We start from the raw sequence: 15,153 nt of genomic DNA on the forward strand, positions 1-15,153 counted from the left end.
ACTAGCACACTCATGGTGCTAGAACCAGACATCTTGAAGACAATCAACAATCTCCAAACAATCATTTTAACAATACGATTGTTTAATATCCATACTCCATAACAATCGAAGACCAAGTTTTAGGCTTGCATCTCTGCTCGCAGAGGATCACCCCCATCCCCTGTGATTGTAAAAACCACGGTACCACCTGCTAGAGTCATTATGAACCAGCCCTCCCATCCTCATATGGTGGTGTGTGGGGCTAGAAGCACTATCAACACATAGAGAATAGAAGTCCCTTGGAGGTAAAGATCAGTAGTTGGCTTTAGATATCATAAGATCATGAACGCTAGTCTTACTACACATGCTCTTGAGCAATCCAATAGCACACATAATCCATGGACCATTTCTTCTCGCCAACACAAAATATAAATAAATGTAATAAAAATAATTTAAATAGTTCTATATAGTATATAAAAAACTATATTTCTATAATTTAGTTTATGCTTCATCTAAAAAAATCAATTTTTTATTACAACTTGGAAAACAAAAAAAATTAAATTTATTATATAATAAAGTATGATATTTTTATTTTATTAAATATTTCATATAAAAGCATTTTCATTTAAATGTATATTTCATAAATAAATATAAGTTGTATATTTATTGCATTGGATCAGACTGATTTTAAAAGTTAGATTCCAATTTTTATTCAATCCAACAATTTTTTTTCCGTATATTTTTGGGTTTTCAGATTTTTTATTGTTTTGGTCACAAAAATTTGCTAATCAGGCACGTGTCTTGATTTGAATGGAAGTTACACCAAAGATTTCAATCCAGTTTGGATGGCGGGTAATTTGTGTGGCATGCAATATTATATCATCTTATGATAACTTAGGCAAAGCTGAAAGGAAGAAAGGCAAATGCAAATGGGGCATCTCTATGCCTTGGACTTTGATGGAGTTATATGTGACAGCTGTGGTGAAACAGCTATCTCTGCTCTCAAGGTTCATCATGCTCTCTCACTCTCCTTCTTCTCTGTTTGGTTACACAGAAAATGGAAGAAAATAACAGAAAGTTTTGGAGATATCACTTGCTGTTTACCCTTGGTTTTGGTTTTAACTTCTAAACTAAACTAATCATTAATTTGTTTCATAATTTGTAGGCTGCCAAGTTGAGATGGCCTTCCTTGTTTGGTAGTGTGGATTCAGCCACAGAAGATTGGATTGTGGAACAGATGATTACAGTAAGTAATATATGGCTTCTTTGTTTTATTTTGTCTTGTTCTTTGTTTTTCTACTCCACTTTAGACTTTGACTAGGTTGTTTTCATCAGAATCAATTCTGAAACTTAAAAGCTACTAGTAGAAGCTTATTCTCAGAATGAATTCTGTCTCAAGAATCAATTGTAGAAGAGTTTTTGACTGATTACTTTTGGTTATAAAGTAAGAGATTGAAGGGGAATTAGTAGTATTATTAGACTGACTTGCTTGTTAAATGTACTTTTAAGCAGTTCTTCTCTGTGTGCTATTATTGGGTCTTAATTAGGTCCATTTTTTATTTCTTTTTGTGGATAGTCATTTTCATTGATTATATATTGGTGACTATATTATCATGAAACATTTTAGTGGCATAATATAAGATTTATAGGCATCTTGGTGTGGATTACTTGTTCAATAATACTTCATCCACATCCCAATTCCACCAAAATCTAGTCAGAGATAAGAAGAGAAGATAGAGAAATAAAAGATATGATATAGAAAAACCAGAGAGAAATAAGAACTAAAAATAAGTGAAAATGAGATGCAAGAAAAAATGGGTCCCTTACTTAAGATAAGGATTGGATGTGATAAAAAAAGGATTTGCACTTCAGAAACTGAATTTTTTTTGTCCTTTGTCTTGTATCAATCACAACCTTTCTGATTTCTGATTTAGAAGTGAGGGAAAATGCCTCCAACTCCAACTAGGGGTCATTCGAATAACAAACAGATCTTAGTACTAAATATTAATCAACATCAATCCAAATATTTACAAATTTGAAATTTCAAGACAATCTCTATACACAAGATTTGAGTTTGATTACTTTTCTTTCTACCTATGAGATGTTAAAGGTGGACTCATGCTATTTTCATGGTAGGTGCGGCCTGTGGTGGAAACTGGATATGAAACTCTCTTACTTGTGAGGTTGTTGCTTGAGACCAGAGTTCCTTCCATCAGGAAGTCTTCGGTGGGTAAAGCAGGGTTTTGAATTGTTTTGGTACATGCCTTTGGCTTTCATTTTGTTCACTACGGATTGAAATCTTCTGTCCCTGAACTGTCTCGGTCTCTATCCCACTAATAAAATTTTGACATATCCGCTAAAAATAATCATGTAAGTTTGTAACGGCCTCACTCATATCTTTTTGAATTGATATGATAAGATTTCATTGGTGGGACAAAAAATTGAGTTACCATTTGGGGACAAAAGATGTTGATTCGCGAAAGACATACATATCATTAGATTATAAGGAGCTTTGTCAACTCTGTTGATGCTATTTGATTGATGTCATAGTTCTTCTGAAAGGTGGCAGATGGTCTCACAGTTGAGGACATATTGGAGAACTGGCTCAAATTGAAGCCAGTTATCATGGAAGAATGGAATGAAAACAGGGAAGATCTGATAGAACTTTTTGGAAAGGTCAGAGATGATTGGTTGGAGAAGGATTTCAATGGTTGGATTGGGGCCAACAGGTAGTCCAATCAAACAAATGGTATTTATTTTTTTATAATTCTACTTGATGAATCATCAGTCTGATTGATTCAACCATGAGAAAACCTAAAGCTAATATGACTGAGGGATAGCATAGAATTGAGCTTGGATGTGCAAATTTTTGAAGTTCTTATATCTTAAATATCTTGAGCTTGTAGCTGCTGTTCTGCCCCTGCTGAATAAATAAACATTTATAAGTACAACTGTACAAGGTTTCAAATTGCTGAATTGTGGATGATTTATTTCTAGATTGTATCCTGGAACAGCTGATGCATTAAGATTTGCAAGCTCAAGAGTCTACATTGTCACCACAAAACAGGTCTGACTTTCTCTCTTTGCTCCTAGCATGTAAGACAATAATCCTAAATGTACATAGTTTTGCAGTTTTGCTGAACTGTTACATGAATGAATGGTTATATATTATATTCATAACACGCTCCCTCACACAAGATGGCTTGTGTGGATGATGATCCACAAACTCACCTAACATGTGCTGAAATTCAACTTTTTTGTTAGAATATAATGCGGGGGTAACAGATTGAACTCTAGAACATATAGTCTTAGAGGCCTAGATAACATGTCATAAACAAATTATTCTAAAAGCTTAAGTGTGTGTTTGGATACCAGTTTAGTGCAATTTGAATGAACTTTTTACTTTTTTACCACACAAGTGAATGCTAAGGTTCACGTGGATAATTTTATATTATATTAGTTTGTAACTTGGTTTTAGCATGCCTTTATCCCTATCTTTTCTCTGGTTCTAGGGCCGTTTTGCTGATGCTTTACTAAGAGAGCTTGCTGGAGTGACACTACCCCCAGAAAGAATCTATGGACTAGGAACTGGGTTTGTATTACTATTTGATATATTTGGCTCAATTGAAGTGCTTTAATACATTATATGAAAAAACCATTATGTTTCTTTACTTTACATTGTTTCTTTACTTTACAGTCCTAAGGTGGAAGTGCTAAAGAAGCTTCAAAAAATGCCAGAACACCAAGGGCTGACATTACAGTTAAGATTCTGAGCTCTCAGAGGTTATTTTGATTGATATATAGCATGTTTGAATCAACTTTTCTTTCCACAAAATCAATCATGGCGCCCAGAAGCTACTCATAGAAGCTCATCCCCATAATTGATTTTGCATTTAGAACCAATTGTAGATGATTTTCAAACATGCGCATAATCTTGCAGTTACTTGTTAAGATAGTTCAGGAGATACTAACTGAAGCAAAATATAAACAGCTTTGTGGAAGACAGACTTGCAACCCTTAAAAATGTCATCAAAGAGCCAGAGTTAGATGGATGGAACTTGTATCTAGGTAGAGTTCTTCTTTCTGTCTCAGTGTAACTTATGCACTTTTCATCATGTTTCTTCATTTTATTTTATTTTTGGCATTATTTGTGCTTTTTAGAGTTGTGCATTTGTTATGCTTGGTTTTTTTTGGATTAGTGGATTGGGGGTTCAACACTCAGAAAGAGAGGGAAGAAGCAGCAGCCAACCCCAGGATTCAGGTTCTTGGGCTCTCTGACTTCAGTAACAAGCTGAAATAGAAGTCTTACTCCATTGGATTGTCAATCATTGAATTAGATATTTTCTCCCATCTGATTCATTTATAAGCAAAGACAAATTGCTTGTGACTTTCTACTGCCCTTTCTATTATAATTGCAGCAATTATGAGATTTAGAAATATGTGCGTCTCATATTCAAAAAACATATTTTACATGGCGTAGTCACTCCAGTCAAGGAATTTCGGTTATTGAATGAAAATTGACGGCATATATTCAAAGAACATGTTTTAATTTGTTAACTCGAAAGCTATCGTCAAATCTTCATTTTACAGCTGAGATCTCTTGACTACGGTGACTGCACAAAAAATTGATGACCGGAAGCAAGGATGTTAAAAATTCTTAGCATTGTCTAGCACAAACACATTCTTTCAAGTTACCATAGTTAATGGTATGGTAGTTTTGCTAGCAAGTTAAACTACTGCTCTACATATTACATTCAAACCCTGTGACCCTCATTTTTGCCCTCAGAAGCAATAAGATACATAAGCTGGTTTGATTTTGATATTGAACGCATGTCTGATGATTCTGGTTGAGCTAGTTTGAGAAAGAAATTATGATCTGACGGGGCTCAAAACTTTTACCATATATATAACACCGATTACAATTACATTTTTAAGATATTAAGAATAGAGAAATGAACTCAAGAATATGAACATGGATAGATTTGAGGACACTTTGCCATCCTTCACCACTAACCCTTTGAAAACGACATCATTAGGATTTACAAACAACAGAAATTTGATCTCGAGAGTTCATTTCCCATTCTCAACCCACGTTCCATGCCTTATTTCATTGCGAACATCAAAGGGGCTCTGTTTATATTTCATCTGTTCCATGCCTAATTCCATTCATTAAATATCTCTCTATCTTTGGTGTCATTGAAAAATCATCATATAATAATCCAAAAATTGCAACAATAATCCAGTAAACTAGCCATGAGGTTGATTTGTTTTCAAAGCATTCACTTTCAGCATGATCATTGGTCATGATCAATATAAATTAAAGTAATTTCTGTTTATTTTCCCCAAAATTTACATCTAGAAGTGCCTTCTCTTAGTCTTGCCAAATGCTGCAACTATGGTTACTATTACTATTACACCAGCATTTAAAACTAATTAGAAGAGGGGGAAGAAAGAGATGTAAATCAGGACTCTAAAATTTCTTTTAAAAAATGGGAGTAAGCCTGTGAAAAGAAGTGGCACAATTGCATCATCTCAACTTCTTGAGAATTTTGTCTGACTACAATTCTGTTTTTAAATTTCCATCAACTTCCTCTGGTTCAGCATTCTCTGTTTTGCCTTTCTCATCTTTAGACTTCTGAATAACTTCATCGAGAGGTGGATCTCCAGGTCTTCTAAAAAATTGTTCCCCCATTTTAATCTCATATGCCTCTGATTGGTCCAAGATATATTCCTTCAACTGATGACATGTATGAGTGCGAGAAAATATCAGTAGAAAGAATCATAAACAAAGTACCTATAGCCTCTTTGATTACTGTTTTGTAAAACAGTTTTCAGTTTTTAAAAATGGCAAAACAAAAACTTGTTTGGTATGAACAATTTCTAAAAATTGTTCTTAATTTTAGTTTATAAAACTGAAAGCCCAAAACATCCATGAAACTTAAAGGTATGAACAGTTTCCTGCATCTGTTTTTAGTTTTCAAGTAACAGGTCTTTCAGCTTCACACAACATGTTTCAACTGTTTTTTACTTTATTTTTTCTTCTTCTGAAAAACATATTTTCAAAATTGTTTCTACAAATAGTTTTTTAATTCAGAATACTAAAAATGGTATCAAACAAGCTTAGTATTTCCTTTAGGTCAAATCTAAAGCTAGATTTGAAAGACAACAAAGGAAAAACAGACGGCAAAGTTCATTGATTCAAATTCAGCACCATTTACTTCAAACAGGACACGCCTGGAAGAACATAATAGCTCTGAATTAAGCTGTTTATTCTATACTTCTTTCTTTACATTTTAAAAGAAAATAAAATAGAAAGGCTAAAAGGGAAGTCATACCTCTTCCAAATCTTTCATGCTTTCCATGTTGAACATGACTGTATTCAGATCAACACCCATGAACTTTATTCCAAGAGCTCCAGTTCTCAGGACATGTGTCCATTTCATGGCAAGTTCAGCTACCATGTCCTAAAGCCAAACATGGAAAAAACGGTAACGGCACTTAAGAATACATTCACCTAAAAGTTCAAACCAGAAACCTCTCTACATCAGAAAACAAATTATAGAAAATTAAGTAAAGATTAAAAGCTCAAGCTCCACTCAGACTGCTCTTAATCTTAATCAAATTGACTGTCCAATAAGCTAAAGGCACAGTTGACAATTTAACAACATATCATAAATCAAATATACACCACTGACAAGTAGTAGAATCAATGGGGGGAAAGCCCAATTTATCCCCTTTAACTTACACTCATGTACACTTGGCTCTCAAAATTTAAAAGCTTGCAAGGCCATCCATGAAACTTAAAGGTTTAAAGTTCTATAGTTGGACTTCTCCGAAATAATATTCCACTTCAAAGTTCAATAAAAACTTATCACAAAATCAGTGAACCAACATAAATTATCCCTAGAACAAAACACAAGGGCATATCAATATTCACATCATAGAACACTATTCGTGGTTTGGCTGGAACAGATACAAAGGTCAAGCAGCAATAGTGAACTCAATTGCCATAAATCCAATACAGCATTGTTCTCACTATGTAGTGCTTGATCCATATTGACGATATCGCATAGTTTTGCGTTGGCTGCCAAAGGCCAAACACAACCCTTCTCCGACTTGGGACCCGCTACGCAAGCATTGCTCTCACTCTATTCACTTCAAAATTGCAACACAAGTAAAGCAAGGCCCAATCAAGCTAATCCAAAATCTTCAACAAGCACAATGAAAAAAGCCACAACTTCAACTCAAAAAGCTAAAATTAGAAAAATCAACAAACAAGCAATGTGCTCCTAATTCACTACAACTCAGTAATCTACATCCATAACAACCAAAATTCACAACTTCAAGCTCACATTACAAAAGAATAAAAAAGATGAAAAGGGTATGAGCAAAATCACAACTTTAAGGTAAACAACCCATTACGCATAACAAGCAAAGATCACAACTTTAACTCAAATTCGAGTTCAGATCCAAAAAACAAAAAGAGGGTAGGAGCGGAATTTCTCACCGGAGTCCGGCGAACCCCAACTCGGAGCTTGACGAATCCGATGACGGGTCCGGTGTGGCGCTTCGCCAACTCCTCTTGGATCTGCGAGGGATCCATCTTGTTCAAATCGGCAGGTGGGAACGAGGGTGCGGGTTTCTGGCCCCATTCTTTCCAACCATCGTCTTCCTCGTCGTCGAACACGTCGTCGAGGTCGTCGGTGATGTGAACCTTGCGTTTTCCGGCGAGGGTAAAGTGGGGATTTTGGGAAAGGAGAAGGAAGAGAAGGAGGGTGGTGATGGCTCTCAAGTTCATGAGGAAGAGGATCAAATGTTGTGAAAAGAAGAATGGATTGGAATGGGAGAAGTGAGAAGTGTGCACTTTGATGTGAATGAAATATGGTATGGTTTGTATTGGGACTTGCTTGCCTCTTTGCATGAAGAACTAACTTTTTGAAAAAATTTATTTTAGCATATAATCCAAAAATATTTAGAATCTTAATTTATATTATGATTTGTTATTTTCCCCATTCAACAAAAAAAATTAAGATTTGTTATGATTTATGATGGTGATTTTTTTCGGTTTCTCATGTTTTCTCCACAGACAACAACCATAAGACTAATTTCTTGAGATTTGGAGATCACAATATGTAGGTAGACATCTCCTAATAAATGATGTGTCGTAACTAAAAGTAAATATATTTATGTATAATATGTAATTTAGTTAGGGGCCAACCTAAAGGAATATATTTTGATTTTTTTTTTTTGCATAATTCAATGGTATTTTTGTCTGTTAGTTATGTTTTGAGGTAGATGTTAATATCTGTTAGTGGCATTAGGAGAGGCCAATTGTGTTGTATATGTTGTACCTAGGGTCATGGCTTAAGTGAGGTTCGTCTAATTCGTCTGAATGTGGATGGTGTAACTTGGTGCTAGTGTATGGCGTGTAAGGAGTGGGGGTACGTTCTTCGTGGTAAGGGCGATAGATGAATTTTTAGATTTTCTTGCAGTTTCAATAATGGAGATGCTTTTTATATTGTGCTTCTTGAAGTTGAGGTTTGTTTACGACATGTTTGGGACTTGGCTTACAAGAGAGTAATTTGCGATTCCGATTGTGATTCACAGGGTTTGGAGTATGTTAGGTTGGAACTTATATATTTCGTTGTCTCGTGTCTCTAGAGATCACAGTATTGGACAAGCGTATAGAGATGTCACTTCTCTTTGTGCTTGAAAACATTGTTTCGGTGAAACTCTATTCACCTCTTCATTAGAATCATCATTAGAATAGGGTCACACAACAACCATAAACAAAGCCAAGAGAAAGAAGAAAACGATATAAGTGAGAATGAAACCACAACAACCCACCTCTCTCTCGAACCCTATTTCATTATTCGAATGTTGAAACCAAAGCACTTCCACCATTTCCTAGCCAAAGCCTTGGAGGAATAGGTTAAGGTTTGGGAATAGTTGGGCTCAGCCCAAAGTAGGAAGTTTAATCTAGGTTATTTCTCTCTCTTTTTTATGTTTTAATTTGTTTGAATCATCATATTAACATGTATGGAATTGGGCCTCATGGCCCGACATAACATTATTGTCTTTTATTTAACTTCTATCAATCCTTTTGACCAAAAAAAAAACTTCTATCAATCCTATTGTGAGCCGAAATATAATAAAAAAGAGTTTTCAAGTCCTAAAATATATCATTTCAAAAAAAACTAGTGTTTTTTACCCGCGCGTTGCACGGGGAATACATCTATTATATTTGATAGGTCAATTAATACCTTGATCATTAAAAATATAATAAACAACGGATGAAATAGAAGAGTATGAAATGATGAACAAAGTGGACAAAAAGTCTTATATTAAAACCCTTGTTGCATAGATTAAACTTCGTACAATTGAATAACTAATAAAAAAATTGGTTAACCAAATCTCAAATTATGCAAAACATATTAGGGGATGTGGTTTAATGATGGCTAATAAACAATAGCTGATTTAATCTACAATGAAAAAAAGAGAAAAGATTCTTTATGTACGTGATTATGCGAGTTCATTTTTTACATAATAAAATAAACTAAGTTTGACCCATATCAACATGAAGTCGTTTCACATTCTTCATGAGCCTAAAGACAATAACACAAATTATAGATATGAAGAATCACCAATAAAGCATTCAAAACACATTTTAATCTTAGAAAAAAAAAGAATGTACCGCGAAATTTGTTATTGTATTTGATACATTAATTAATACTTAATGAAGGTACTTTCTTGTTAAAATATATTTCTTCCCGTAGGAGAATTTAACTCCTATAATAATTTGTACAAAAAAATTAAAGTGGACTATATTATTATGTATTAAAAAATTAACATCAAACTATATTATATTATGTTTTTCTTGTAACAAAAAAAATTCCGATGAAATTTTATTAACATTTTTTTTATGTAGAAGTATTTTCATGTAAAATATTCTTCCTATATATAAAAGCTTTTAGGCTCTTTCTAATACATTTAGATCCAACTTCTCCTTACTCTCAGGATGTCTGAAAGTCTTTTCTCAAGTCTATCTGGTGGGTAATATCGATGAAGATGATGACACCCACCATACCTTGCTTGCTTCAAGGTCGATCTCTTGTATCCTCCTCCTGCCGAAGACTTTAAGAGTAAACCTTGCCATTCCAACTTTCATCGATCGAGTTTCAGTTGCTTTTTCTGTTGATCCAGGTGAGAAAGCTTACTAAGGCAACCTCTGCTTTTGTCTATCTCCCAATATAAGAAGCATGTTGCTTTGCTCTTATAGTAGTACTAATGGACGTACTTTAGAACAAATTTCTAGCGAAGGTCTTGGCAGTTTGGAACTGAAAGGTTTGGTTCATTAATAATATCTAGTAGTTTCATCATGTTATTCTGCTTTTGAGCTTGTTGTACTTACCAGAACATTTCTGAGATAAAAAAATTCAGAATAGTAAAGCAGTCGTAGTATGCTCCCTTTACTTGCTCTAGTGCTCAAGTGATAGCTGAGTGCATACTGTTTGCATCTGAATTATATATAAAAGACTCTTAAAAACAACTACTTAATTCTCTATTACAAAGAATATACATTACATCAGAACCTAATTATTATTTGTCAGTGACATAAGTGTCGAAAATAATAGTATTAATAATGGAAATTTTGAATGGTGTGGATAAGGATTAAAAGTCCAATCTCATAAGAAAGAAAAATCTCCATTTACATCAAAATCTCTCTCAGATTTCTCTACCTCACTATCACCACCTCTTTTCTTATAAATTATCCACAAACACACTCACAAATTCCACACAGTACCTAACATCATATGCAAATTTTGTTTTCACTGCAACCAGAGTCTGTTCTTTGGCATAAAAAAACACTTCATAAAGTAAGAAGGTATCACATTCTGAATTTAAATCATTAAAATATTTATTTCTATTTAAAAAATCAAATGAAACTTGCTTCCAAATCAGCAGCTTCCAGCCGTATCTGCATTCTAAGTAACAGAAAATCAAGAACTCATGAAGTGAGATTGATAGACATGTTAGAGTAGGATAGACTAAAAACCACCAAACATAATAGCAATATGTGCAACATCAATCTAGCTATGATAGTGCAAAGATAGCAATCAAATTTGCAAAAAGATATGAAAGCCAAAGAATGAATTGAAGCCACTTTTTGGCTATGGCCTTCCAGTGGTTTCCATAACCAACTAGATCTATTTGTAAGGGGAAACTAATCACATGCTACTAAAGAAGATGAATGGAAGAAAACCCCTCTAGAAATTTTAGACCCATTATATTTGTTGAACGGCTAAAACAACTCTTTGGTACGTTCTTCGTGGTAAGGGCGATAGATGAATTTTTAGATTTTCTTGCAGTTTCAATAATGGAGATGCTTTTTATATTGTGCTTCTTGAAGTTGAGGTTTGTTTACGACATGTTTGGGACTTGGCTTACAAGAGAGTAATTTGCGATTCCGATTGTGATTCACAGGGTTTGGAGTATGTTAGGTTGGAACTTATATATTTCGTTGTCTCATGTCTTTAGAGATCACAATATTGGACAAGCGTATAAAGATGTCACTTCTCTTTGTGCTTGAAAACATTGTTTCGGTGAAACTCTATTCACCTCTTCATTAGAATCATCATTAGAATAGGGTCACACAACAACCATAAACAAAGCCAAGAGAAAGAAGAAAACGATATAAGTGAGAATGAAACCACAACAACCCACCTCTCTCGAACCCTATTTCGTTATTCGAATGTTGAAACCAAAGCACTTCCACCATTTCCTAGCCAACGCCTTGGAGGAATAGGTTAAGGTTTGGGAATAGTTGGGCTCAGCCCAAAGTAGGAAGTTTAATCTAGGTTATTTCTCTCTCTTTTTTATGTTTTAATTTGTTTGAATCATCATATTAACATGTATGGAATTGGGCCTCATGGCTCGACATAACATTATTGTCTTTTATTTAACTTCTATCAATCCTTTTGACCAAAAAAAAACTTCTATCAATCCTATTGTGAGCCGAAATATAATAAAAAAGAGTTTTCAAGTCCTAAAATATATCATTTCAAAAAAAATTATTCTAAAAATACATCTTATTAGCAATTACGTCAAAAGCCAAACAACAAAGACACTAAAATGAAATTTACAATCCTGGCTCCTGAGGCCCTTTGTCAAGTGGCGGAACCAGGACACAAATTTTGGGGGACCAAATAAAAATTGTTGTGGGTTGTTGGCCGGGTTTGAAACTCAATTTCAAAACATAAATTTAAACATTTTCATGGCAATATATGTATTAAAAAAGTACAGATTAAACTAATAATCTTCCAAGTATAGGAAAAATGTAAGAATCTCATATACGTTAGCGGTGAAGAAAAATTTAAAACTTCCGTACTAATTATGTATCAATGGTAAGTCCATAAAAAAAGTTGGATGTGAAGAAACTCTATTTCGTGTAGCTAGATCTTATGTGATATAGTTTAATCAATGATCAGTGTAATTAATAATCAATCTCAATGGTATGTCCATAAAAAAGAATAGTAAGTGCCAATTAATCAAAAATAAAAAATGTGACAATTAATAAAAATGTGAGTTTAGTTATAAAAGGTCCAAAGCCTAGCTCGAACCCAGGTTTTCCTTGGGTCATGCAGCGACAGTTACCGCTGTGTCCAAGTCATTGTTTTGATATATTTTCGTTCTTATTCAATATAACGGTTTCCTAAAACAATTTTTTTTATATACTTAATTTTTTCAAGGAAATTTCTAGAGGTTTGGGAGGGCCAAGGCCCCCTTCTGCCCTCAAGTAGTGATTTTACTTTTGAAAAAAATAATTGATTTTTTTTTAATTGATTTTTTTGAAAAAGTAGATTTTTATTTAACTTTGTCTACAAATATAATAAGTGTTTTCGATTTTATAAGTGATTTTAAATTGTTTAGATACATAAAATTTCAAATATAAATTAGGGGTATTTTTGAACTTGCAAAAGTTTTAAGAGAGTGTTCCGTTCCGTTCCACCCTTTTTCGGGGAACCAAAGTGTTCCGTTCCTGAAGCCTTTTGTCCCGTTCCGTTCCATCTTAAAAACACGACAAACACAGAACGGAACCCATGTGTCATGTTTCGTTCCCTTCCCACATATCTACCAAATGCTACCTATGTTTCACTCTTTTTCAGGGAATCAAAGTGTCACATTCCTGAAACTTTTTGTCATATTCCGTTCTATCTTAAAAACATAACAAACACGGACTGAAGCTCATGGCACAAATAAAAAAGGCTTAATTGCAACTTTGGTCCCCGACGTTTACCAATGCCACGATTTTGGTCCCCCACCTAATTTAATTACATGGATGGTCCCCGACGTTGTAGGTCGTGTGCAACATTAGTCCTACCGTTTATTTCTTAATGGAGGAGACTTACGTGGACGTCTAGTTGGAGAGAAAAAGGAGGTATGAGGAGAGAGGGAAGCATGTGAGTATCACGTGAACTCACGTGAACCTTATATGAACCCATTATACCCAAATCTGAAACCCTAGGGATCTAAATCGTGTTACCTTCTTCGTTCTAGGGAGGTCAGGGGTTATCTGAAAAGCCTTTCAGATAAGGGTCACGTGATACTCACGTGCTTTCTTCTCTCCTCATACCTCCTTTCTCTCTCCAATTGGACGTCCACGTAAGCCTCCTCCATTAAGAAATAAACGGTAGGACTAACGTTGCACACGGCCTACAACGTCGGGGACCATTCATGTAATTAAATTAGGTGGGGGACCAAAATCGTGGTATTTATAAACGTCGGGGACCAAAGTTGCAATTAAGCCAATAAAAAATGGCTTCAAACAGAAGGAGATTGTGTTTCTCTGTTATTTTTCTTTGATGGCACTACATTGTCTTTCTCATCAACGATGTTAGTCTCTAGATCAAATACGTACAATGCTCTTGGAAATCATATTACTAAATGATTATTTGATCATGATAATAATTGTTAATGATTTTGTTTCATGATAGTAATAATTACTAATACCTACCACCTCTCTCATTTAGAATCAATAATTTTGATTTTAGAAATCAAAAGTTGTGCCAGCTCAAGTTTTTGTTTTTATAGATAAATCTATTCTTAAATTATAGGTTAAGTGGTAAGAGTTGAGAATATATAAACGAGAGAATCGGAAGGTGTAAAGATAAATTCATAAATTGTGTAATTTATTTTTTCAATGACACTTCATCGATGAAAACATAAGATCGTGTTTTTTTTTTCTCATCAACGAGGATAGTCTCTAGATAAAAGAAAACGTATTATCCTCTTGGCAATCATATTAATGCTCTTGGCAATCATAGTATTAAATGATTATTTGATCATCATAATAAGTGAGGATGAAAATGTGTAAGAGTTGTGTCTGCACAAATTAATTTTTGTTTTTAGAACTAAATTTGTCATCAAATGATAGTTTAAGTGATAAGATCCGAGAGACATATAAGTGAGGATGAAAAGGTGTAAGAATTAATCCTTAAATATGTATTTTATCTTTTTCATGTACCGAAAAAAAAAATTGAATCTATTTTTGTTAGAAATTACATGGATTTCTTCAATGGGATCCCAAACATAGCAAAAGGGAGAATAGGAAAATTGATTCCAATATTCATTCATTATTAAAATTGATTGTAAAATATTACAATGAGTTTCCTATTTATACTAGAATTCTAATATCCCCCCGCAAGCTGGAAGTAGTAAGAATTAACACTACCAAATTGAAAACATAACTACCAAAAAACAAAGCAAAGCTGAAAAACAACAAGGAAGAAATGTTGAGCATTCTTGTATGAACGACAGACTAATCAGCATCATCTGAAGTGTGAACCACTTAAAGTGTGGGAAGCAACTCAATGCAAAACGATGCTTGAGGATTGACAAAGGTTGAAGTCATGATAGCTTGGCTTTTCACCACTACAACAAGGACTGCTATCACCAGAATTCCATAGCAATAGCTGTCTATAATGCAGAATTCCAACAGTTTAAAATACCATACACTCTTGGACAGTTTCATTTCTAACTCGGGACCCAATTCTGAAATTTGAACAAGGTTTTGTAGCATATTCAATCTCTCATGAGTTGGAAACCCAAGCTGCTCACTAACTTTAGCTTCTGATAACCCACTCAAAAACTCTGCATTTTCTTCTTCAAATTCTG

The 15,153-nt window shown here is 34.2% G+C and overlaps 2 protein-coding genes across 2 annotated transcripts; one reads left to right on the plus strand and one right to left on the minus strand.

Annotated features, from left to right (window-relative positions):
* The first annotated feature begins 844 nt into the window (after window positions 1-844).
* On the plus strand, window positions 845-4,706 carry LOC130728270 (uncharacterized). Its single transcript, XM_057579685.1, has 9 exons — window positions 845-986; window positions 1,145-1,225; window positions 2,116-2,205; window positions 2,542-2,708; window positions 2,977-3,046; window positions 3,492-3,571; window positions 3,677-3,739; window positions 3,971-4,047; window positions 4,179-4,706. Exons 1-9 carry the CDS (start codon window positions 903-905, stop codon window positions 4,277-4,279), a joined length of 813 nt encoding a protein of 270 aa, XP_057435668.1. The 5' UTR covers window positions 845-902; the 3' UTR covers window positions 4,280-4,706.
* Window positions 4,707-5,292: 586 nt separating this feature from the next.
* Window positions 5,293-7,877, minus strand: LOC130728271 (uncharacterized). Its single transcript, XM_057579686.1, has 3 exons — window positions 7,487-7,877; window positions 6,315-6,443; window positions 5,293-5,716 (listed from the first exon to the last, which is right to left on the minus strand). Exons 1-3 carry the CDS (start codon window positions 7,775-7,777, stop codon window positions 5,537-5,539), a joined length of 600 nt encoding a protein of 199 aa, XP_057435669.1. The 5' UTR covers window positions 7,778-7,877; the 3' UTR covers window positions 5,293-5,536.
* Window positions 7,878-15,153: the final 7,276 nt, after the last annotated feature.

Source organism: Lotus japonicus, chromosome 1 (genome assembly GCF_012489685.1).
Source record: "Lotus japonicus ecotype B-129 chromosome 1, LjGifu_v1.2".
Lineage (NCBI taxonomy): Eukaryota > Viridiplantae > Streptophyta > Magnoliopsida > Fabales > Fabaceae > Lotus > Lotus japonicus.

What these genes read in the sequence shown, in the direction of transcription:
- LOC130728270 (XM_057579685.1), top strand. Translation starts at nt 903, where the DNA reads ATGCAAATGGGGCATCTCTATGCCTTGGACTTTGATGGAGTTATATGT. An exon ending in TTGTGGAACAGATGATTACA is followed by an intron (nt 1,226 to 2,115) that starts GTAAGTAATATA and finishes TTTTCATGGTAG; the next exon opens with GTGCGGCCTGTGGTGGAAAC. An exon ending in GGTTGGATTGGGGCCAACAG is followed by an intron (nt 2,709 to 2,976) that starts GTAGTCCAATCA and finishes ATTTATTTCTAG; the next exon opens with ATTGTATCCTGGAACAGCTG.
- LOC130728271 (XM_057579686.1), bottom strand. Translation starts at nt 7,777, where the DNA reads ATGAACTTGAGAGCCATCACCACCCTCCTTCTCTTCCTTCTCCTTTCC. An exon ending in TTGGGGTTCGCCGGACTCCG is followed by an intron (nt 6,444 to 7,486) that starts GTGAGAAATTCC and finishes GTTTGGCTTTAG; the next exon opens with GACATGGTAGCTGAACTTGC. An exon ending in GCATGAAAGATTTGGAAGAG is followed by an intron (nt 5,717 to 6,314) that starts GTATGACTTCCC and finishes ACATGTCATCAG; the next exon opens with TTGAAGGAATATATCTTGGA.